At 34.2% G+C, this 25803-nt stretch overlaps 1 protein-coding gene across 5 annotated transcripts in view; it reads left to right on the forward strand.

Moving 5' to 3' along the window:
- Positions 1-25803, forward strand: part of KLHL5 (kelch like family member 5) — a 160841-nt gene that overhangs the window by 76597 nt on the left and 58441 nt on the right. For all 5 annotated transcript variants that reach the window (XM_016423281.2, XM_056802543.1, XM_007507915.3 and 2 more), the window contains 3 exons: positions 6280-6462; positions 12969-13105; positions 13684-13880. In XM_016423281.2, the coding sequence (XP_016278767.1) occupies positions 6320-6462; positions 12969-13105; positions 13684-13880 (477 nt within the window). In that variant the 5' untranslated portion in view covers positions 6280-6319. The remainder of the gene's footprint in view (positions 1-6279; positions 6463-12968; positions 13106-13683; positions 13881-25803) is intronic.

The following is a 25803-nucleotide window of genomic DNA, read 5'->3' on the forward strand; positions in this document are numbered from 1 at the left end:
GTGTAATGAATTGCAAGGAGGCCAGGGTCACTTTATTGAAAAGTACATGAGAGGTGTGTAAGGTGTAAGCCTGGAAAGACTTCAAGTGCCAAATAATTGTTTTTGATCCTGGAGGTAATAAGAAACCACTGAAGTTTATTGAGTAGGGTACTGAGATAATAGGACCTTTGTTTTGAAAATCATTTTTGTGGCTGAATAGAAGATGAACTGGAGAGGAAGTGGATGCTCCTCTTATAGATGGCCTTTATATAGTGAGGGTTTTTTGAGAATGAGGCAATTTATGCACATGTGAGCAGGAAGCAGAGAAGGAGCCAGCAGACAAGGAGAAATTGAAGAGAGTGAAAATGACAGAAGTGAAGTAAAAAGTAATATTAAAAGAAATCATGTTCTCTATATAGGCAAAAAATAGATATCTCAAAGACAGGATGCAAAGATAAACTTAATGATTATAGGTCTTCCAAAAGAATATGACAAGTCTAAATACCTGAACACCGTAAGAGAATTGCCCAGAACTTCAGAATATGGGGGGGGGGGGGGCGGGGAAGCCAATCAAAGGATTCCATAGATCCCATAGTAAAAAGTAAAAAACCCAGAGCTGCAAACTCCAAGACACATAGTGGTTAAATTTAATAATTACATTAAGGAAAAAAAAACAGATTCTGCAAGTGACCAGTAGAAAGACCTTCAAATAAAAAGGAAAGGAAGTTTTAATAATACAAAACTATTCTATTCCCAGTGGAGAATACAGGAGAAAATGGAATACTGTGTTTCTCAGAGCAATGAAGTTCCACATGCAATCCAAGATGATCTAGCTAGCAAATTTGAGCTTAACCATAAAAAGAAGATGAATATTCAATAAATCCAAAACATTCTTAGAAAGGCTCAACCTATTACCTCTGAAATAGATGAGAAGATTAAGGAAGTAGTAGAGCAATAGAATATATAGATGTAGAGGCCAAAAAGCAGCCTGATCAGGTAATGTCATTTTCTTTCTGGTAATACAGAAACCACCTGCTCACCAACAGTAAGTCAAAGGAAAACTACAGCAACAAGGTATCCTGAGGGAGAGAAAGGAAATGTTTTGTTCTATACAAGTCAGACTATCACCATCACCACCTCAGACCCTGATAGTGATAGCTTAGAATCCTGGACTTAAGAGTCTTAGGAATAACGCTGCTCCTTAGACCAGGATCTTGCTTCCAGCATGAGCCATGTAGCCATCACTGAGGAGAGCACTCAAACTCAAAAATGAGGAGAGTGGAATGAGAGAGCACAGTTAACAGAATGCTATATTTAAAGAAAAAAAGAAATGGAGAAAGGGGTTATCTTTGCTACCATCAACACCAACTACTAAACACCTGCCATTGAGTAGAAGGTAAACATGAAAAATCCAGGAACAGAGCAACCCACATTCAAAACATCAATCATGCTTCTATTCCAGCCTCTATAGCCATCATCTGGGAAAACCAGCCCTGGAGAGATACAGCCTAGCAACTGTTTCTACAAATGCCACAATTACTGAAGTCCTGGAAAAGAAAGTTCTTATTATTAAAATCCTTGGCACTGTCAAATGTTTCCACATCAGAAAGTAATATGATTTTTGTCAGTCAACATGACATTAAAGCTGATATATTACCATTAGGTCTGCTACTGAACCCTTAGGACTATGGAACCTTTCCATCTGACTTGCAGCTGAAAACTTACTTTGTTGTCTATTAAAATGTAAGCTCCTTGAGAGTAGGACTGTCTCACTTTGTTGTATTCTCAGACCTTAAGACAATGTTTTCTAAGCATTTTCTAAGCTTTTTAATTCTTTCATTCACAGCAATGAACTGTTTTCTCAGTCATAGTCTTAAAGTTGAATGTGACTTTGAAGATCACCTACTTCAACCTGAAATAACCTATAGGAATCACTTTTAAAACTTCTATCTATTACTTGAATGGTTCTAAAAAAGGAGATTTGATTCTCAGGTGATAGCCTGTTTATTTCATTTTTGGACAACTTTAGTTAGTTCTTTATTAACTTTAGCCAAAATCTTGTCTCCCAGTAAACTCCACTTATTAGTTCCAAGAACATTTATTCCTACTTCTAGGGGGGAAAGGAATAAGCATTTATATAGTACCCATTATATGGCAGTTACTGTGCTCAGAAATTTTTTTTTTACAAATATATCTACATGATATAGTCTTGTAAATATTTTAAGGTCACTATTATGGATAAAAATGTTGAACAGGTCAAGGTCAAAACACAAAATTCTTAATTTTAGCATCTTTTCCAGAATATATATGACACTTTAATGTTCTCTTTTTTCTTCATATATTACCAGTCCTGAAACCTACCGCTGGCTAAATATATATCTACATGTTTTATATATACTGACTATATGTATATACATACATTTTGTGTGTGTGTGTATTCACAGATATTTCAGCAATATCTTTTGGAAACATTTTAAATGGATTATGTTATTCTAGTACTTACAGTACCTGTATGACAATGGGGGAACCAAGAAAGCTATTTCATTTCTTAGGCCTGTATACTTCTGATAACTCCTTTAAGATTAGATTATTTAGGGAGTAGCTAGGTAGCATAGTGGATAGAGTGCCAGATCTGAAGTCAGGAAGACTCTGGTTCAAATCTAATTTCAGGCACTTTCTAGCTATGTGACTCTGGGAAAATCATTTAACCCCAATTGCCTAGCCCTTGTTATTGTTCTATCTTAGGATACTATAGAAGGCAAGGGTTATTAAAAATAAAAATAAACTTCAAAAAATTAGGTTATTTAGTTCCAAACTAATTTTTATATGTTTCCCTAGCCTCTTGTTAAATATAATCTTTATTAGATTATAATCTGAAAAGGATGTACCTGGTATTTCTGCTTTTCTGCATTAAACTATCATTTTTATGCCCTTTAAAAAATCTTTTTCCATTTTATGGGTGTGTTTATTCTAGTCACATTCAAAGTTATAATTACTAGGTGTGTATTTCCTTCTGTCGAATTTTTTCCCTCGCTGTTTATCCTTCTTCTTTTGCCCTATTGTTCCTCAGAAGTTTAATTTACTTCTGACCACTGCCTCCCTAATCCACATCCAATAAAAAGTCCCTCTCTTATCCTCTTTCCTTGCCCTCCTGTTTCTTAATCTGCATACTCTTCTAAGAGTATCTTCCTTATCCTCTCAACTTCCTATTTCTCTGGAAGTTGTCTTTTTTACCTTTCTAGATGTAGTGTTATTTCATCTTTAATACCATTCTGATGAAAATAAATTTCTAACACCATCAGCTCTTTATCTCCTTCTCCCTAACACTGTAACAATTCTTCCATTCATACCTCTTTTGTATGAGATAATTGCTCCATATTTACCTCTTCCTAACCAGTTGTATTTTTTTAGAACCTGTCATATTCAACTCAATTCCAAGCTTTGTAACTATATATGTTCCTTCAAACTACTCTAGTAATGATATTCTAAAGAGTTATAGATAACATCTTCCCATATAAGAAGTAGTTTTTAACCTTATTAAATCCATTATAATTAATCTCTCATATTTATCTTATGTTTTTCCTGATTCTTGCATGTCAGATTTTCTGTTCAGTTCTGGTATTTTTCCTAAGAATACCAAAAAGTTTTTTAATTTATTAAATATTCATTTCTTTTTTTACCTTGCAGGATTACAAAACCAAGTGGGGATCTTGGTTGCCAAACCAGTTCCTTTGCTCTTTGGAATATCATGTTTCATGCCCTCCAATCTTTTAATGTAGAAGCTGCTAAACCTTATGTTATCCTAACCATAGCTTCACAATATTAAATGATTTCTTTCTAGTTACATCTAGTAGTTTCTCCTTGATCTGGCTGCTTTGAAACTTAGCTATGAAATGAAATTCTTATATTTTCTCTCAGTGTTCTCCAGGTCTGTTTTTGTAATGAGATGTTTCATATATTATCTCCTATTTTTCCCATTCTTTTTTATTTTGCTTTAGTATTTCTTTGTGTCATTAGCTTCCCCTTGTCCAATTCAAAAGGAGATATTTTCTTACATTAGTTTTTGCATCCCTTCCCAACTGGTTAAGTTTATTTTCATAATTCTCTGATTTTCCTGCATTATGTTTCTTTTTTGCTTAATTTTTCCTCAACATGTTATTTGACTTTTAAAGTCCTTTCTAAGTTCTTTTAAGAACTCTTTTTGAACTTATCACCATTTTACATTTTTCTTTGAAGCATTAAAAGTAGCTATTTTGACTTCATGGCCTTCTTCTAAATTTGAACCCTGACCTTCTCTACCACCATAGTAGCTATATATGGTTGGGTTCTTTCTCTTTTGCTTATTCATTTTTTTTAAAAAGCAGCCTATTTCTTGATTATTAATTTTGTTACCATTGGACTCTATTCCAAAGACATGGGGAATAATATCTCAGGTTTCAGGTTTTTTATGTTCTTGTTTTCTGAGCTCTGTCTGGGAGTATTTGACTTTTTGGTTCTTCTAATATTTTATGATTCAAGGCCTGGTATGGTCACTACTCCATGCTTTGGACTCTTGAGTGACCCCAGATATTCCTCTCTGTCCCTGACATATGGTCAAGGCTCCCAGCATTGCTGCCACTGCAAATGATCTCACTCCCTGTTTTCCTTTCACCTTTGCAACTGCTCATTCTTCTGCCCAGGAACTGAAACCAAAAATTAAGCTTTCCTGGGAAAGATCATAGCTATCAGGGTCTCCAGCCCTCTGCATTGTGTACTCACTTCTCCTTGACAAGGACTACAGCCTGGGACTATGTCTGATCAGCACCTGTACCCAGATATGCCAGTGAAGGACCTTCACCATCTTCTCCCCCTCAAACATCCAGCCCCTACATAATCCATGGGGCAAAAGTTCTAGAAGCTGAGGCAGCCCCTGAAACAGATACCCCAGGGTTTGTTGTTTTGTTGACTTCTTGGTATTTGCATAGACATATCTGCACTTCAGTCAGACCAGATCATTACCTGAAGAGGTTAGATCTTACCTAAACTCTTTGCAGGTTGTCTTAAGATATTTGACTGCTTTACCCTGACTTTTGATTATTTCTGCCACACTAAAGTTCACTTTGAGATATTATTTCAAATTGTTTGTGGAGAAACTTGGGAGAGGCAAGCAATTTCCTGCCTTATTCAACCTTCCCACCAACATTTGCTTTTTAAAAGTTTATTCTTATTTATTCATAGTTTGATTATACAGGACTTTCTTTTTTTTTCTTTTAACTACTAGTTTTTAGTTGTTTAACTGACATATCCATGAAATCATAGTTAGAAGGAAGTTAAGAAGCCTCCTCTTTTTATAATTTTACAATTACAATTAAGTCAGAATTAAGAATGGCTAAATGTGTTGGGTATTAACAAATGATGGCTGTCTTTACAGCCCCAGATATGTACTTCTAGCTTTCTGTGTTTTATGTGTAATGATATGAAATGTAGTTTTCTGGGCTGGCCTGGGGATTTAAATACCATCTATAACATTGTTTATAGTATAACATTTATTCTAAGTTCCATATAGTGGGTTTACAAATGAACTTTTGGGAGAAAGCAATTCTTATCATTTAGATTTAGCTTATACTTATTTTTTGAATTAATATAATAACCTTTCTATTCTGAGATAAATGAATTTGATTTAGAGTTATGAATATTCAGATGGCTGGTAGTATAACTGAACACATTTACAAATGTGAGAAGTAGACAAAGTCTCAAATGATACCAGATTCTGAAATAATAAGAAGTTCTTGAAAGAATGGCTTCAGAACCACTATAAGAGCACACAAAAGATGTGGGAAAGGAAATACAAACAATATCATCTTTGTATCCACATTAAACCATCATCTTTACCTATAAAAGAAAAAAACTTGGTGATAACTGCAGTTTGGAGAGATAGAAGAGGTAAAAATGGGATATTTGCACATGTGTGTATTGATAACCAGGAACTGTGTAAAGACCTGGTTCTGAGAAAATTTGTATGCAATTTCATCCATCAGAGGTAGAGGACCAAGGATTCAAGTCCATAATTTCAGTGTCCAAAGTATAGGCAACATTTTTGAAGATGTCTTAGAAGTAGAGTGGTTCTGTACCTGGAAGGGAAGAAAAGTGTGGAGATGAAAATGATAATATATTAAGAGTAGGCAAGTATGGTAGAAGAGATGGCTATAAATATGGATTTTTCCATATCATTTTTAAATTTAAATGTACATCATTGGTTTTTTTCTAGGTGGGCATATGATTGCAAAATTTCAAGCTAGTTGTCTTCTGTATTTTTTTCAGGACCTCTAATAGCAGTCAGACATTGTCATCTTGCCATAATATGGAGCCGTGTTCCTCAGATGAGTTCTTCCATGCCCTTAACCATGCTGAACAAACATTTAAAAAGATGGAAAACTACTTGAGACACAAGCAATTGTGTGATGTGATTTTAGTTGCTGGTGATCGAAGGATTCCAGCTCACAGGTATAATTTTTTTTAATTATCTACTTTTTAAGAAACTATTTTTATTCAAATGTCTGTTTTAAATATACACTTTCAAAAATTGTGACAACTGTCAGGAGTCTCTTAATTCATTGTAAAACTCTTGATCACAAAATATATGTGACTTAACTATTGAAAATATATCTAAAAAAATTTTTTTAAAGCTATGAAAATTTTTCATGAAAAAAACAATGTTAAACTGTTAAATTGTTGCAATTAGATAAATCTTAAATAATGCCATATTAAACATTAATTTGCTTTGAAGCAGTGGTACCACTCAGTGTTTCTATTCCTCTGATAAATCTTGTACCTCATTATATCTTTAAAGTCTTCAGTCAATGTGTCCTGGTTTAGTAGTGAAGGAGTATTTACAAGTATAAGCCAATATAATAGAATTGCTAAGAATATATGGAACTTATAGCCAGCTTCAGTTTGTTGTGCTACTAAAAACAGGTCTTTCATGTCAGTGAGAAGCCAATGAAACCAATAAGTTGTACCTTTTTTTGAGTGAGAAATAGAGGAGACAAGGCAGTGGTACTTAATGAATAATTAAATGAATGTCATTTTCCTTTTGGCAATTTCAATTTCATTTAATCATTGCTATGGTCCCCAAAGCTTAAACCCTTTAAAACTAATCACCACTACTATATGATCCCAAAAGTTTTTTAAAGTGTTCCAAAATTGAAATAAAACTCATGAATTATTTTTAAGAATGGTACTTGTCATCTTTTTTGTTATCAGAAAGGGATCTTATTCATATGTGGGAATATTTCATGTAGATTCATTTATTTCTTGGGGAGTAAATGGTATATTGTGCCTTAAAGTCACCACATCCCCGTTCCGTCCTATTTCAGGTACTTCTCTTAGAGGAAACAGGCCTCTAATTGAATTTGGTACCTGTTGGTCAGTTTGACTAAGATGAGTTTCTTTAGAAGGACGAGATTTCCTTTGGGCTGGAATTGGGTTTTGTATAGGAGAAGAAACATGAGAAACTGGGATTTCAGGAGAAGGTTCTTGGGGATTAAGTTCAGCCAAGATTTGCAGACCATGAGAGAACCAGTCTGTTAGCTGAGCTATAGGGAAGGTCTTTTCCATCTCCATTTTGAGGAAGGGAACTTCCTCATTTAGAGGTTCCAAAACAGGTCTGTCAGGTTCAGACCTGTTTTTGGTGGGGTGGATGTTTGCCAATTGATCCTGCAAGAAGCATTTTAAATTATCTAATTGGGCTTGCATGTCCTCTTGCATGTTTTTTATGTTTTCCTGTGTTTTATCTTCAGATTTTTGCATTTTCAGCTTTAAATAATTTTTTATGTTAGTATCTTTTAACAGAGTACTGAGGAGCACAAAAATGACATTACCTAATGACATAAAAAATTGGAGGTATCCTGAATTCCTCAATGTCCCTAATTCTTCAATTTCTATATAAATGTCGAAGAATGTAGGAAGGAAGGGAGGGAGGGAGGAATGGAGGGAGGGAGGGAGGAAGGAAGGAAGCAAGGAAGCGAGGAAGGGAGGAAGGGAGGGAGGGAGGGAGGGAGGGAGGAAGGAAGGAAGGAAGGAAGGAAGGAAGGAAGGAAGGAAGGAAGGAAGGAAGGAAGCAAGGAAGGAAGGAAGCAAGGAAGGAAGCAAGGAAGGAAGGAAATTTGAAGGTCCTGTTCACAACCTTCATGAATTAGCCAGACTGTCAGAGAATTTTAGGGTTGTGACTTTAATTCTAGATTTAAATGGTCACCAAATAAAATACCCAAGTCAGTATGGAAATTTATGGTAATTTAATTAATATAGAGGGAAGGAATTTAAGGAGAAGGAGGAAAGAGGTTATAGGATTTCTCCTACCTGGCCTATGCCAGGGGAAGTTTTAAACTCCCCACCACTAGGTCTCTGAAGAAGATTAGAGGCTGCTGAGAGGAAAAAGTTGGAAAGTAAAGGAGGAAAATTCAGCCAGAAACTCACCACCAAACCGGACAATAGTTTGTAGCCACTCTGAGATGTCAAAAGGCTCAGCATGCATCTCTCAGCTAACTCTCCACCGCCAATCAGGAAAAGAGCGAGAGAGAGCCTCCTTGAGGGAGGAAAAATCTTAAATATATAGACCTTTCATCCTTGTGTCTCCTCCTCTAAATTTTCACATCTACCAATCACATTAAAGGCTCCACCACTGCCCATACTTTTAGTTCTCACCTTCTTTGATTTGATTATATCTTTAGAGTTACTTAACACTTCTTTGTTAAGTTCACCTTTTGTGAGTTACTTGACCTTTTCGTGATTAATTTAACTTTTATAGTTACTTAATAACTTTTTGTATTAGATCTAAAAACAGACTAAGCTTAAAGTTCTAGCTTCACTATAAGGTGAGAACTAAGTACCTTCATTGTTCAATCAGGAGATTACAACTTTATCTTCCCCTAAAGTACAGTCTAAGTAGGGTGGAGTAGTTTTTAAAGTTCACAGGTAGAGCCAAGGTGGCAGCTTAGTAACAGTGAAAGCCTGAAATTGCTCTGAATATCCTTCCAAACCAATCTTTAAAAAGTAAAAATACAGGATTTAAAGCAGGATGAATGAGGGAGGTCTCCCACTGAACACAACATGAAAGGTAGCAGAGAGTGGATTTCCACAATATAAGAAGGAACCAGAAGCAAAACTGCAAACAGAAAAGGGCAGACCAACTACCACTCCAGCCTACCATACCAAACTCAGAACCAAGGGGTAGGCAACTTCAGGATCCCAGGTTGGGGCACCCCAGACCCATGCTCAAAGTCCCAGGCCCTGGCAATGAAGTCTGGAGGTCCACAGTGCTAGGCACTCTCAAGGCTCCTTGGCAGCAGTGAATGAAGATAGCTCCAGGGCAAAACCCTGTGAACAAAAAGCTAAGACAGAAATGACCAGCAAAGCGGAGTTGTGAATTGCTCCAACCATTCTAGAGGGCAATTTGAGATTATGAGCAAAGGGCTTTAAATAAATGCCTGTCCTTTGACTCAGCCATACCACTGCTGGGTTTGTACCCCAAAGAGATGATAAGGAAAAAATCTTGTACAAAAATATTTATAGCCACAATCATTGTGGTGGCAAAAAATTGGAAAATGAGGGGGTGTCCATCAATTGGGGAATGGCTGAACAAATTGTGGTATCTGATGATGATGGAATACTATTGTGCTGAAAGGAATGCTGAACTGGAAGAATTGCATGTGAACTGGAAAGATCTCCAAGAATTGATGCAGAGTAAAAGGAGCAGAACCAGGAGAACATTGTACACAGAGACTGATAAATTTATCGCCCAGTTGAATGTATTAGACTTTTTTACTAGCAGCAGTGCAATGACCCAGGACAGTACAGAGGAACTTATGAGAAAGAACACTATCCACACCCAGAGAAAGAACTGTGGGATCAGAAACACAGAAGAAAAATATATGATCCATTACATAGTTTGACTGGAATGTGACTGGAATTTAGATGTTAAAAGATCCCTACTGCAAATATGAATAAAAAAATGGAAATAGGTTTTGAACAGTGATACATGTATAGGCCAGTGGAACTACTTATCAGCTCTGGGAGCTGGAAGGGAAGAGGGGTGGAAAAAATCATGAATCATGGAACCCTGGAAAAATATACTAAATAAATTAAAAAAAAAAAAGAAATGGCCAACAACATGCAGATTTCCCAGTCCACTGATGGGAAAATGAACAAACAAAAGCAAAAAAAAAAAACTCTGATCCTCAAAAATTTCTATGGGGATAAAGAGCAAAGAACAGAAACAACAGAATATGGTGAGATCCAAGCAAACACATGCAAAATCTCCGAAGAAGGGTACTTGGTAAGATTAATTGATAACTTAATGAATCTGTCAACAAGTATTTAGTGGAAATATGATTCCTTCCTTCAAGAAACTTACAACCAGCTTGGGAAGAAACAACCAAGAGACAAAATTGCATGACTTCCTTACAGCAGTGTTTAAGAGCATCAAAGCAGGAGTGGAGAACTCTAACAGTAGGAAAGATCCAGGGTTGTGATCTGGAAGGGAAGGTGTGATAATAGAATAATGGGGCTGGATCAAGAACAGTGCAGAGCTGAACTAGTTAAGTAAAAGGTTGTATTTTTGAAAGGAGAAAAGTGAGACTAGGGAAAGGGTGATAGCCTGGGAAGACAGGGAGAGGTATATAGTAACTAGAGGTTGTTGAGGAAAACAGAGAATGAATTTTAGAAGGATGAAATAGGTATTTCTGGGAGGTTGTAGTTAGATATGGGAATTTGAGAGTTGCAGATTATACTTGTACATGATGATAATGAGATCAAAAGCTGCCATCATCTTTTTGTGTGACTAAGATAAAATGATGGAAAGATATACAAGTTGGGGTATCATTGGAATAGTTAGCAATATACACCTGATTTTCCCAGTATCAGGTAACTATTTCAGATATGAGTTGAATATTTAAAATGATGAAAAACTGTCATTAAAAGTATGCATATGAAGTCATGCTTATATAATTTATTTCAACACAATAAAATAAAATTGCTGAGCCATTAAAATGAAGAGACTTTATACTTCAAGGAATACTAAAAGTCATCTAGTATAATTCTTTCCTTTTATAAGTGAGAAAGCTAAAACTTATTGAGGTTTATTGCCTGGTATCATATAAGTGACAACTAGAACCCAGGCCTCCTAACTGTTAGCACCTTCTAAACTTCTGATGTTATAACAGTGTAGAAATTTTTATTTTAAATTTTATTTATTTATTTTAAATTACTAGAACATTTTCTTGTTAAAAGTCAAATTTTAATAGTTATATTCTAATATGTTATTAAGTGATTTTGTGAAAACACTAAAATAATATTAAGAGGAGCATATCAGTGCCAAGTTAGTGAAATAAGGAACCTTCCTAGATGGAGAGGAGATGATAAATCCACCTAGGAACCTCCCCAGGGCCAGTAAAGCACAACCCTTAAAATTAGTAAAAACAAGTTTATTAAGGGAAGGGAAATGATGAATTTCATCCTAACCTATACCTCCCCTCACAGGGCTCCCTCTTCTGGTCTCCTCAAGTCCTTCTTATGTCTTCCTGATCTTATCTAAGAACCCCAAAAGCTTTCTGACTCTATTCTATCTACTAAGGATTAACAAAAAAGAGGAAAAGGAAAGGACTTACAGGTGAATTTGAGCCCTTACCCAGAGCCTGGGATTGACTTCACTAGGTAACCCAAAGTCCCAGGTGACAATCTTTGGATTACCTTGGCCAAGTAGATTTTTGGCAGATGAATCACTGGCAGATTGGTTTCTGTACCTCAGGAAAACATTTCACTCCAAAGCAGATTCTCAACCAAGGAGTCACTAATCTCTCCATGAGATTATGACTACCAAGGGAAAATCTGTCAGAGCAAAACCTCCTTCCAGCTCAGTAAAAACAGGGTAGAAAGTGAATGACCATTAATGCGAGTAAAACTCCCACAATCCTTCTCTCCTCAGAATCCTCTCCCAGGGGTTGTATCCAAATTCTCCTCTTTTCCTCTTAAAGCTAACCCATGAAATTTACTCTGTTCCTTACCTACATTCCTACATTCTGCCCTCTGAGCATCTGACCAAATCTCCAGATTTGTCATATGCTCATCACTATATAAATCCCCCCTTTTTCTAAACCCATTCTATTTTATTTATCTAATCCCACAACAAATGGTTCTTATGTAAAATTTATCTAGCTATTCCTCTCTATCAACTACCTCACACTAAGGAATTAGGGGAAAGGGGATTTACAATAAGCAATTACATAAAAGAAAATAAATACATAAGTTGCAATAACAATAGCAAAATTCAACATACAGAATGTAACAAAATATTGTAGTGATAAAGTTATAGATAACACAACACATTCCTACAGTAAAATATTAAAAAGAGATAATCAGCTAACTGATGTTACAAAGGAATTTCACAATTTTACTGATGGACTTTGTTTATGTCATTCTAAAGTTGTTATAGCAACCTTATATGGCATGTGCTTGTAATGAAAAAATTCAAATTATAAAAAAGTAAAATACTAGAAGTGTTTCTAAATTCTTTAAAACAATGACTATTTTAAGCTGATCTGATAAACTGACCTTAAAATGTACTACCATCTGTTAACTACTTCTGACAACACATTTCTAAAGCACATTTTAACAAAATTTTAGGAATTTTTTTGTCTTTCAAAAATAACCCAGGGTTGTTTCCCAGTTTAATTTGATATTGCATTTGATTTAATCTTTTATGTGATATTTTCCCCCTTCTGGTTATTACAGATAGATTTGCACACTGAGTGGATAAATCAATTACCTCAGCAAAAATGTATCAGTAATATTAATTTATTATTCAAAGAGGCAACTGAAGCAATTGTTCAGAATAAAATTAATTCCCACAAATAGTGTACTTTCTAAGGATTTTTTAAAAATAGTAAGTATTTATTAATAGATATTAGCTTGAATGTGGTCATTGGTTTTTTCTTTTCTTTTCTCCTAATTCTCAGATTGGTACTCTCTGCTGTCTCTGATTATTTTGCTGCCATGTTTACTAATGATGTAAGAGAAGCAAGACAAGAAGAAATCAAAATGGAAGGTGTAGAACCAAATTCACTTTGGGCTTTGGTTCAGTATGCATATACAGGTAGTAGATTTTGATGAAATAGATATCAGAAACTTACCTTAGTTTTATTTGTATTACTGAATAAAAAGCATATGCTGTCTTTAAATTCTCATACTTTTTATCAGTAGGATTCCATATAATGTGATAGTTTTTTTTCCAACTATTGTTAGTATCATTGTCATAGACCCTATTATATTCTGGATACTACAGTGAGGGGCCATAAAAGTTCTCTAGTTGATAGTCCAATTTTTTTTAAAATAGTTTTTGTGGAGGTTAGATTTTTTTAGTATACTTTAACATTTATTTTTTTAAATCACAAAATAGCTATATAATGAATGTTTGTGGAAAATATAATATTCATGAATTCTTCTGATTTAGCAGAAGAATCCAAAGAGCTAAAATTATTTCTATTTGTTTAGTATTTTATTTGCTCTAGAATGCCTTAAAATATATGGAGATATATATGGAGATAAAATATATAGAGAAAAAATAAAGAGCTTTTATCAGAAATATTGAAGATAGCTTGAGGTTTTTGTTTTTAAAACTTAAGAGCAATTAATACAGTTTCACAATTAACTGGATTTCTTTTCACTATTAAGGTCGTCTTGAATTAAAGGAAGATAATATTGAGTGCCTGTTATCTACAGCTTGCCTTCTTCAGCTCTCTCAGGTTGTAGAAGCATGTTGCAAGTTCTTAATGAAACAGCTTCATCCATCCAACTGCCTTGGAATTCGTTCTTTTGCTGATGCACAGGGTTGTACAGACTTGCACAAAGTGGCTCACAATTATACTATGGTATGTTTTTACTGGAGTATATGAAATTATGTGACTAGGAATTATTTGTTAGTCTGAAACAAAGGAAATGTGTAACAAGTGTAGGCCAACTAACAATTTCCTTTTCTCTTAAGTTCCACTATCAGGAATAACAATGCCTGTGTAGATACTACTGGCAGACTTAAAAACAGTGGGCAAACAAGAAATAGAAACTAAAGGAGAAAAAGATTTTGAAGAAAAGAAAAATGAGACACAAAGAAATATAAAAACTAGTAAAAAAAAGAAATGTGTCTGATGAAAAATGGTAGTTGCTAACAATGAGACTTTTTGTCAAGATTATTTCTCTTTATCTAATTGTCTTCATCCCATCTAGGATTGGTTTAGAATATTAAAGTTTATATAGGGAAAGGCAACCAGCTTCCTTGTCTGCCACTTATTTTGCCAGGAAAAAAAGCCTGGGAGTGTGAAGTCGGGGTGGAACCCCTAGTCAAAATTCAGGTATCAGGGTAAAGTAAGGAGACCTTGCAGTCAAGGCATATGGTTCCTCATTCATCCCATGGTAAAAAGGCTTGAAAATTAGGTATAGCTACTTGTCACTAAATAAGGTACAGTTAAGAGGTACAGGAACCCCATAAATCCAAACTTCAGCAAGAGAAGAGAGTAAACAAAGTAAAACAAGCAAGCTTTATTTAGGGGAGATACACAGTGCAGGATTGTGAGGGAAGTTGGACATACAGAGGCTGGTCCTTAATGGAATTAGGTACACAGTGTAGGAAATGGTGGGGGGTAATGGGGCAGGTTATATCAAACATTACCAAACATTGGCAGGTGCCAGTGAAGCTTGTACCTGGAATGTGGATTAAGGTTCAGTACTGGTGCTGACTCAGGCTAGAGGAAATAAAAGTGGAAATTGGCAGGTAGTTGATATTCAGACTCCCTGATGGACCGTAAATGACTTATTCTGGCAGGTAAACTGGAATTTTTTAAAGTTCTTTGTTTAGCAGATAGGGAATTCTTTTCCTTGTGCTAACATATTTTATTGTTGCAGACTATCTAGTCTATGTTTTTCTATTATTTCACAATTGTGCCACATAGTTTAAAGCGTTATATTTCCATTATGATGTATTAATGTATTATGAAGTAAAATGTTCTAAGGCCTAAGTCTGGTATTGTCATTTCCCTACTAAAACTCCAGTGCCTACTTATAAAACACAATTGACATTTTAAAACTTTCACAACCTGTCTCCAATCTACCTTTCCATCATTTCCTTTCACATGATTTTTAGTCTAGTCGTACAAGCTTTCATACTGTTCTTCCTGATGCCGTCAAGTGGCACAGTGATTAGAGCATTAGGCCTGAAGTCAGGGAGACTTGAGTTAAAATCCTGCCTCACTATATCCCTAGCTCTTTGACACAGGGCAAATCACTTGGGGTTTATGAGTTATATATCCTATATTCTGGGAGGACTAACATCTCTGCTGTAAGAGCTGCTCATCCACCTTTGGTGTCCACCTCTCACCCACCTCTCACCTTTGACTGCAAGAAGTGGTAGCACGTGCAGTAGCCACTCCCTGATAAAACCGTCTTGGCAGGCTGCCTAAAACAGGTCTCGAGAGTAACTGACCCGCCTTGAACCCATTGGGGAGCAGCTACCCCAAGCACACGAAGACTTTTCCTGGCAGAACGGGGGGATGAGAACAGTTTGATCCTAAAGTTGTGAAGGTGGAGTACCTAGAGTTTGGTCCGACATTGAGGACTTACAATGTCATCCATCGCAACCCTGGGCCACCATCCGTCATCTTGACTTTTGTCCTGACATTAGAGTTGGATGACTCTGGAGGAGAGAGTAAGGCTAATGACTTTGCATAACTCTGCCTCACTTAAATTCAGCTCACATGGAAGTCAAGACATTACCCCATGATGTCATTGATCCACTTTGAAAAAGCAAGTATGAACAACAATGGTTCCTCCCATATATTGCATTTTCTATCTCCAGGGGGATGCTGAGAAATATTTGACAACCAGTTCTCTGAAAAGAAAGTGTGTACCCACAACATACTTTTAAGTTTAATCTTCTTTATTAACAGTTTCTTCAACACCTTATTAAGTCTAGATCATCAGCAAAACAGTAACTCAAACCTTGATTTGTAGTTTGTGTCAATTTATGAAGTATAAATATTCACACTGAAAATGTAGTAATGAACTTGTTGGGCAGTACAAGCTAGCTCCAGGATACCCCTGCTTCTATCTTTTACCTATGGACAAGCTGATCTCCATACCTAAATTGCACTTTTCTTCACCTCTGTCTTTTTGATTCCCTATCTTACCATCAGATCTTTCCTGATCCTTCCAGTTATGAATATCTCACCAAAATTACATTTATTTATTTTGTATGTAGTTATATATTTTTGTGTCATACCTCTATAGAAAATAAGTTCTTAAGGACAGGAACTGTTCCATGTTTGTCCTTTTATCTCCATCACAGCATAGTGGGTGGCATATAATAGTTACTTAAGGTTGATTAAGGAAACAGAACAATATCATGGGACCATTAGTAGAAAAGAGGCCTTTATCAGAGAAACTTGCTGTTAAATTTTTTCCCCATTTTTTTGCTCCCCTAATTTGCATAATTATTATACCTTCCTTTATGTCTAAATCATATACCCATATTGACCTAGGAAAATAAAATCAGTTTGGCAAAAACTAAGTATAAACCATCAACTCTACCAACTTAATGTCATTTCTCTTTTCTTTCATGTTAACCAATCTGATGAGATGGTACCTCAGTGTTGTTTTAACAGGTATCCCCTAATCAATAGTGATTTAAAGCATTTTTTTGTGACTATACATACCTTTGATTTTTTTTCATCTTAAAACTGCCTGTTCATGGGAAATGACTCATATTCTTATAGATTTGAAAAATGAAGCCTTTATCAGAAACTTGCCATTAAATTTTTTTTCTAGTTTTTTTGCCTTCCTTTTTAATCTCGGCTTCATTGAATTTGTTTGTACAAAAACTTCTTAATTTAATGTAATCAAACTTGTCCATTTACTTTCCATAATGATCTCTCTTGTCATAATTCTTCCTTATCTATAGATCTAGCAAATAAGATATTACATACTCCCCTAATTTGATTATAAGTTATATCTCCCTTTATGTGTAAATTATGTATTCAATTGACCTTATCTTGGTATACATTGTGAGATGGTGATTTATACATATTTTCTGCAAAATGGATTTACAGTTTTCCTAGCAGTTTTTTTGTCACATAGTGAGTTCTTGTTCCAAATGCCTGGATCTTTGTTTTTATCAAACACTAGATTATGATGGTCAGTTACTTCTGTGTATCATGTACCTAATCTATTCCACTGGTCCATCACTCTAGTTCTTAGCCATTGCCAGATTGTTTTAGTTGTTACTGCTTTATAATAAGGTTTAAGATCTGATACTGCTAGATCACCTTCCATTTTTTTTTACTAATTACCTTGATATTCTTGGCCTTTTGTTCTTCTAGATAAATGTTTTTGTTATTGTTTCTAACAATATGAAATAACTTTTTCATAATTTGATTGGCACAGCACTGAATAAGTAAATTAATTTAGGTAGAATTGTCTATATTGGCTCTGCTTACCCATGAGCAATTATTATATCTCTAATTGTTAGATTTAACTTTATTTGTTAATTATTTGTGTGAAAAGTGTTTTGTAATTGTGTTCTTCAGTTTGTCTTGGCAGGTAGACTCCCAAATATTTTATATTGTTTACAGTTATTTTAAGTGAAATTTCTCTTTTTATCTCTTGCTGCTGAACTTTGTTGGTAATAATTATAGAAATGCCAATAATTTATGTGGGTTTACTTTATAACCTATAATTTTACTGATATTGTTAATTAATTAGTCAACTAATTTTTAGTTGATTCTCTAGGATCCTCTAAGTATACCATCATATTATTTGGAAAGAGTGATAGTTTAGTTTCCTCATTACCTATTCTAATACCTTTGATTACTTCTTCTTCTCTCATTGCTATAACTAGCATTTCCAACACAATATTGAATAATAGTGGTGCTAATAGACATTCAGCTCTTGTCTTATTGAGAACCAGTTTATCTCCATCATATATAATACTTGCTAATGGTTTTAAAAGCTCAATTTGTTTCTGTTTTCCAATAAATGTTGTATTTTGTCAAAAAGCTTTTTCTCCTTCGAGTGAGATAATCATATAATTTTTTGTTGTTTCTATTTGTTTTTCTTTTAAAAACATATTTATTAATTTGTTTAAAATTTTTTCCATGGTTACATGATTCATGTTTTCTCCTGTCTTCCCTCCCCCTACCTTCTGGAGCTGAAAAACAATTCCACTGGCTTATACATGTATTACCACTTGATACCTATTTTCCATATTATTCATTTTTTAATAGAGTAATCTTTTAAAACCAAAGCCCCAAATCATACAACCATATAAACAAATGATAAATTATATGTTTTTCTTCTGTATTTCTATTCCCATGGTTCTTTCTCTCGATGTGAATAGCATTCTTTCTCATAAGTCCCTGGGGATTATCCTGGATCATTGTATTGCTCTTACTAGTAAAGTCTATTACATTTGATTGTCCCATAATGTTTCAATTACTGTGTACAGTAATTGTTCAGTACTGTTCTGTTTACTTAGTACAGTTTACTGTGTACAGTAAAATGTTCTCCTAGTTCTGCTCATTTCACTCTGCATCAGTTCATGGAGGTCTTTCCAATTCCTATAGCAGTTCATCATTTCTTATAGCACAATAGTATTGCATCACCAACATATATACCAAAATTTGTTCAGTCATTCCCTAGTCAAGGGACACTCCATCATTTTCCAACTTTTTGCCACCACAAAGAGTGTGGCTATGAATATTTTTGAATAATTATTTTTTATTATCTCAGGGTACAAACCTGGTAGTGATATTGATGGATCAAAGGACATGCGTTCTTTTAAAGCCCTTTGGGCATAATTCCAAATTGCTTTCTAGAATGGTTAGATCAATTCCGAACTCTACCAGCTGTGTATTAGTGTCCCAATTTTTCCATTTCCCTTCCAACATTTTCCATGTGATTATTGATTGTTTTGATTTCTTCATATGAAAACTGTCTATTCATATCCCTTGACTATTTGTCAATTGGGAAATTGATTTATTTCTTGTAAATTTGACTCAATTCCTTATATATTTAGGAAATTAGAACTTTGTCAGAGAATTTTTTTATAAAAACTTTCCCCCAGTTTGTTGCTTCCCTTGTAATTTTAGTTGCATTGGTTTTGTTTGTACACTTTTTAAATTTAATCAAAATTATTCATTTTACATCTTGTAATGTTCACTATCTCTTGCTTGATCTTAAATTCCTTCCTTTCCCATAGATCTGAAAGGTATACTATTCTATGTTCACCTAATTTATTTAGGGTTCCACTCTTTACATTTAAGTCACTTACTCATTATGAATTTATTTTGGTATAGAATGTGAGATGTTGATCTAAACCTAATTTTTTCCATACTGTTTTCAAATTTTCCCAAAAGTTTTTGTCAAATAGTGAGTTCTTTTCCCAAAAGCTGGAATCTTTGGGTTTATCAAACACTAACTTGTTAAGGTCATTTACCCCTAATCTATTCCAATGATCCACCCTTCTGTCTCTTAGCAAATACCATGTTGTTGTGATGACTGCTGTTTTATAGTACAGTTTAAGATCTGCTACTGCTAGACCCTTGTCCACATTTTTTTAGTTCCCTCAATATTCTTGATCTTTTGTTCTTCCAGAGGAACTTTGTTATATTTTTTTTTCTAATTCTTTGAAAAAGAGTTTTGGTAGTTTGATAGGTATGGCACTAAATAAGTTAATTAATTTAAGTAGGATTGTCATTTTTATTATATTAGTTTGTACTTCCAATTTTAGATCTAGTTTTATTTGTGTGAAAAGTATTTTGTAGTTGTATTCATATAATTACTGAGTTTATCTTAGCAGATAAATTCTCAAATATTTTAAATTATCTAGAGTGATTTCAAGTGGAGTTTCTCTTTCTTGTTGCTGAGTTTTGTTGGATAGAAATGTTGATGATTTATGCCAGTTTATGTTATATCCTACAACCTTGCTAAAGTTATTATTTCCACTAGCTTTTTAGTTTATTTTCTAGGATTCTCTAAGTATACCATCATATCATCTGCAGATATTGCATACTTTAATCCCTTAAATTTCTTTTTTTTTCTAATTGCTCCCATTAGCATTTCTAGTACAGTATTAAATAATAGTGGTGATAAGAGGCCTCTTTACTTCACAACTAATCTCATTGGGAAGTCTCCTAACTTGTCCCCATTGCAGATGATACTTGCTGATGGTTTTAAAATTGAAGAAAGACCCTTCTATTCCTAAACTAGTGTTTTTAGAAATGGGTGTTGTATTTTTTCAAAGGCTTTTTCTGCATTTATTAAGATAATCATCTGATTTCTGTTAGTTTGCTTATTGATATGGTCAATTATGTGGATGGTTTTCTTCATACTAAACCATCCTTGCATTCCTCATATAAATCTCACCTGGTCATAGTGAATAATCATTGTGAAAACTTGCTGTAGTCTCTTTGCTAGTATTTTGTTTAAGATTTTTGAATCTACAATCATTAAGGAGATTTGTCTATAGTTTTCTTTTTCTGTTTTTGGTCTTCCTGACTTGGGTATCAGTACCATATTTGTGTCATAAAAAGAATTTGGTATGACTCCTTCTTTGCTTATTTTGTCAGACGGTTTGTATTGTATTGGGATTAGTTGTTCTTTAGATGTTTGATAGAATTCACTTGTGAATCCATCTGACCTTGGAGATTTTTTCTTAGGGAGTTCCTTGGTGGTTTGTTCAATTTCTGTTTCTGAGATAGTATAATTTAAGTATTCTATTTCTTCTTTTGTTAATCTAGGCAATTTATATTTTTGTAAATATCGATTTCAACTAGATTGTCATATTTATTGCCATATAATTGGGGGAAATAGTTCTTAATAATTGCCTTAATTTCCTTTTTATTAGAGGTGAGATCACCCCTTTCATTTTTGATACTGTTCATTTGATTCTCATCTTTATTTTTTTATTAGATTAATCAGAACTTTATCTATTTGGGGTTTTTTTTAAGTATAAGTTCCTTGTCTTATTTATTAGTTCAGTAGTTCTTTTACTTTCAATTTAATTTCTCCTTTAATTTTTAGGATTCCCAATTTCATTTTTATCTAGGGATTTTTAATTTGTTCTCTTTCTAATTTTTAAGTTGCAAGCTCAATTCATTGATCTCTTCCCTCTGTGTTTTGTTGATATAAGCACTCAGGGATATAAATTTTCCCATGAGTACTGCTTTGGATATATCGCAAAGATTTTGATATGTTGTCTCCTCATTGTCATTCTCTTCAGTGAAATCAGTAATTGTTTCTAGGATTTGTTCTTTGACCTACCAGTTTTGAATAATTCAATTATTTAGTTCCCAATTAATTTTAAATTTGCCTCTCCAAAAAACATTATTAATTATAATTTTATCACATTATGATCTGAAAAAGTTACATATATTATTTCTGCTTTTCTGCATTTGTGATGTTTTTATACCCTAGTACATGGTTGATCTTTGTATATGTGCCATGTGCTACTGAAAAGACGGTATATTCCTTTTTTTATCCCTATTCAGTTTTCTCCAGATAGCTATTAATTCTAATTTTCCTAACATTTCATTAAATGTCCTTACTTCTTTATTTTTAGGTTTAATTTATCTACTTCTGAAAGGGGAAGACTGAGGGTCCCCCACTAATATGGTTTTACTATCTATTTTCTCCTTAAGCTCCTTTAGTTTCTCCTTTAAAAATATGGATGCTACAAATACACATGCACACACAGAGAAGCATGTGAATAATGTAATAACATTCAATTCTGGCTTAGGAAGCCATTTCTTTGTCTTGGCTAAAAATTCATATCAATAATGCATTTCTGCATGGATTCATAGGTTTAGAATTAGGGAAGAAAAACAAAATCTGGATGCTATGCCATTTGGTACATAAATGTTTAGTATTGATATTATTTCGTTGTTTATAGTACCTTTTAGCAAGATGTAATTTCTTTCCTTATATCTTTTAATCAGATTAATTTTTACTTTAGCTTTGTCTGATAACATGATTGTTACTCCTGCTTTTTTTGCTTTATGAAATAATTCTTCATTCCTTTTTGTTATATAAATTACCTCATTCCATCTCTCTCTTCCCTCTTCATTCAGTGTAATCTTTTTTTACACCCCTTGATTTTTTTACACATTATAACATCATAACCAGCATACTTCCTCACCCTCTTTCTAAGTATATTCTATTATCTGTCCTACTACTAAGAATAATGTTTAAGAATTACAAATATCTTCTTTCCATGTAGACATACAAATATTTTCACATTGAGTCCCTTAAATTTCCCCTTTCTAATTTTACCTTTTTAGGCTTCTCTTGGGTCTCATGTTTGGACTTCAAATTTTTTGTTTAGGTCTGGCTTATTCCTCAAGAATGCTCAGGAATCTATCATATTGAATGTTCATTTTTCCCCCTGAAAAAATATACTCAGTTTTGCTTGATAGGTGATTCTGGGTCTTTTGGCTTCCTGAATATCATATTCCATGCCTTCTGATCTTTTAAGGTGGAAGCTGCTAAGTGCTATGTGATCCTGATTGTAACTCCTTGATATTTAAATAATTTCTTTATGACTACTTACAGTATTTTCTTCTTGATATGGGGACTCTTGTATTTAGCTATAGGATTTCTTTATGGAGGTAATCTGTGGATTCTTTCAATTTCTATTTTCTTTTCTTTTTTTCTTTTTTTAAACATTATTTTATTTGGTCATTTCCAAAAATTTTTCATTGGAAACAAAGATCCAAAGATCATTTTCTTCCCCCCCCCCAACTCTCCTATAGCCAACGCGCGATTCCACTGGGTATTACATGTGTCCTTGATTCGAACCCATTTCCCTGTTGTTGGTATTTGCATTAGAGTGTTCATTTAGAGTCTCTCCTCAGTCATATCCCCTCAACCCCTGTAGTCAAGCAGTTGCTTTTCCTCAGTGTTTTTACTCCCACAGTTTATCCTCTGCTTATGGATAGTGTTTTTTAGATCCCTGCAGATTGTTCAGGGACATTTGCATTGCCACTAATGGAGAAGTCCATTATGTTTGATTGTACCACAGTGTATCAGTCTTCTCTGTGTACAATGTTTTCCTGGTTCTGCTCCTTTTGCTCTGCATCACTTCCTGGAGGTTGTTCCAGTCTCCATGGAATTCCTCCACTTTATTATTCCTTTGAGCACAATAGTATTCCATCACCAACATATACCACAATTTGTTCAGCCATTCCCCAATTGAAGGGCATCCCCTCATATTCCAATTTTTGGCCACCACAAAGAGTGCAGCTATGAATATTCTTGTACAAGTCTTTTTCCTTATCTCTTTGGGGTACAAACCCAGCAGTGCTATGGCTGGATCAAAGGGCAGACAGTCTTTTATCACCCTTTGGGCATAGTTCCAAATTGCCATCCAGAATGGTTGGATCAATTCACGACTCTACCAGCAATGCATTAATGTCCCAACTTTGCCACAAACCCTCCAGCATTCATTACTTTCTGTTGCTGTCATGTTAGCCAATCTGCTAGGTGTGAGGTGATACCTCAGAGTTGTTTTGATTTGTATCTCTCTGATTATAAGAGATTTAGAACACTTTTTAATTATTAATAGTTTTGATTCCTTTGGCTGAGAACTGCCTGTTCATGTCTCTTGCCCAATTATCAATTGGAGAATGGCTTTATTTTTGTACAATTGATTTAGCTCTTTGTAAATTTGAGTAATTAAACCTTCCTTAGAGGTTTTTATGAAGATTGTTTCCCAATTTGTTGCTTCCCTTCTGATTTTAGTTACATTGGGGGGTTTTTTTGTACAAAAACTTTTTAATTTGATGCAGTCAAAATTATTTATTTTATATTTTGTGACTCTTTCTAAGTCTTGTTTGGTTTTAAAATCTTTCCCTTCCCAAAGGTCTGACATATATACTATTCTGTGTTCACTTAATTTACTTATAGTTTCCTTCTTTATGTTCAAGTCAATCACCCATTCTGAATTTATCTTGGTGTAGGGTGTGAGGTGTTGATCCAAACCTAATCTCTCCCACACTGTCTTCCAATTTTCCCAGCAGTTTTTATCAAATAATGGATTTTTGTCCCAAAAGCTGGGGTCTTTGGGTTTGTCATAAACTGTCTTGCTGAGATCATTTACGCCAAGTCTATTCCACTGATCCTCCTTTCTGTCTCTTAGCCAGTACCAAATTGTTTTGATAACCACTGCTTTATAGTATAGTTTGAGATCTGGGACTGCAAGCCCTCCTTCCTTTGCATTTTTTTTTTCATGATTTTCCTGTATATCCTTGATCTTTTGTTCTTCCAAATGAACTTAATTATGGTTTTTTCTAATTCAGTAAAGAAGTTTTTTGGTAGTTCAATGGGTATGGCACTAAATAAATAAATTAATTTGGGTAGGATTGTCATTTTTATTATGTTAGCTCGTCCCACCCATGAGCAATCAATGTTTTTCCAATTGTTTAGACCTAATTTTAACTGGGTGGATAGTGTTTTGTAGTTGTGTTTATATAGTTCCTGTGTTTGTCTCGGCAGATAGATTCCTAAGTATTTTATATTGTCTAGGGTGATTTTAAATGGTATTTCTCTTTCTAATTCTTGCTGCTGAAATGGGTTAGAGATATATAGAAATGCTGATGATTTATGTGGGTTTATTTTGTATCCTGCAACTTTGCTAAAGTTGTTGATTATTTCGAGTAACTTTTTGGTTGATTCTCTAGGATTCCTGAAGTAAACCATATCATCCTCAAAGAGTGATAGCTTGGTCTCCTCATTGCCAATTTTAATACCTTCAATTTCTTTTTCTTCTCTAAATTGCCACTGCTAGTGTTTCTAGTACAATGTTAAATAATAGAGGTGATAATGGGCATCCTTGTTTTACTCCTGATCTTATTGGGAAGGCTTCTAGTTTATTCCCAGTGCAGATGTTTGCTGATGGTTTTAGATATATACTGTTTATTATTTTTAGGAAAGGCCCCTCTATTCCTATACTTTCTAGTGTTTTCAATAGGAATGGGTGTTGTATTTTATCAAAGGCTTTTTCTGCATCTATTGAGATAATCATGTGATTTTTTTCAGTTTGCTTGTTAATATGGTCAATTATGTGGATGGTTTTCCTAATATTGAACCATCCTTACATTCCTGGTATGAATCCTGCCTGGTCATAGTGGATAACCCTTGTGATAACTTGCTGGAGTCTTTTTGCTAGTATCCTATTTAAGATTTTTGCATCTATATTCATTAGGTAGATTGGTCTATAGTTTTCTTTCTCTGTTTTTGACTTGCCTGGCTTTGGGATCAGTACCATGTTTGTATCATTAAATGAATTTGGTAGAACTCCTTCTTGGCTTATTCTGTCAAATAGTTTGTTTAATATTGGGATTAGTTGTTCTTTGAATGTTTGATAGAATTCATTTGTGAATCCATCTGGACCTGGGGATTTTTTCTTGGGGAGTTCTTTGATGGCTTGTTCAATTTCTTTTTCTGATATGGGGTTATTTAGGTAATTTATTTCTTCCTCTTTTAGTCTAGGCAATTTATATTTTTGTAAATATTCATCCCTATCACCTAGATTGCCATATTTGTTGCCATATAATTGGGCATAGTAGTTTTTAATGATTGCCTTAATTTCCTCTTCATTAGAGGTGAGATCTTCTTTTTCATCTTGGATACTGTCAATTTGGTTTATTTTCCTTTTTTAAATTAGACTGACTAGTACTTTGTCTATTTTATTTGTTTTTTCAAAGTACCAGCTTCTAGTCTTATTTATTAAATCAATAGTTCTTTGACTTTCAA

This window comes from Monodelphis domestica, chromosome 6 (assembly GCF_027887165.1).
Source record: "Monodelphis domestica isolate mMonDom1 chromosome 6, mMonDom1.pri, whole genome shotgun sequence".
NCBI classification, from domain to species: domain Eukaryota; kingdom Metazoa; phylum Chordata; class Mammalia; order Didelphimorphia; family Didelphidae; genus Monodelphis; species Monodelphis domestica.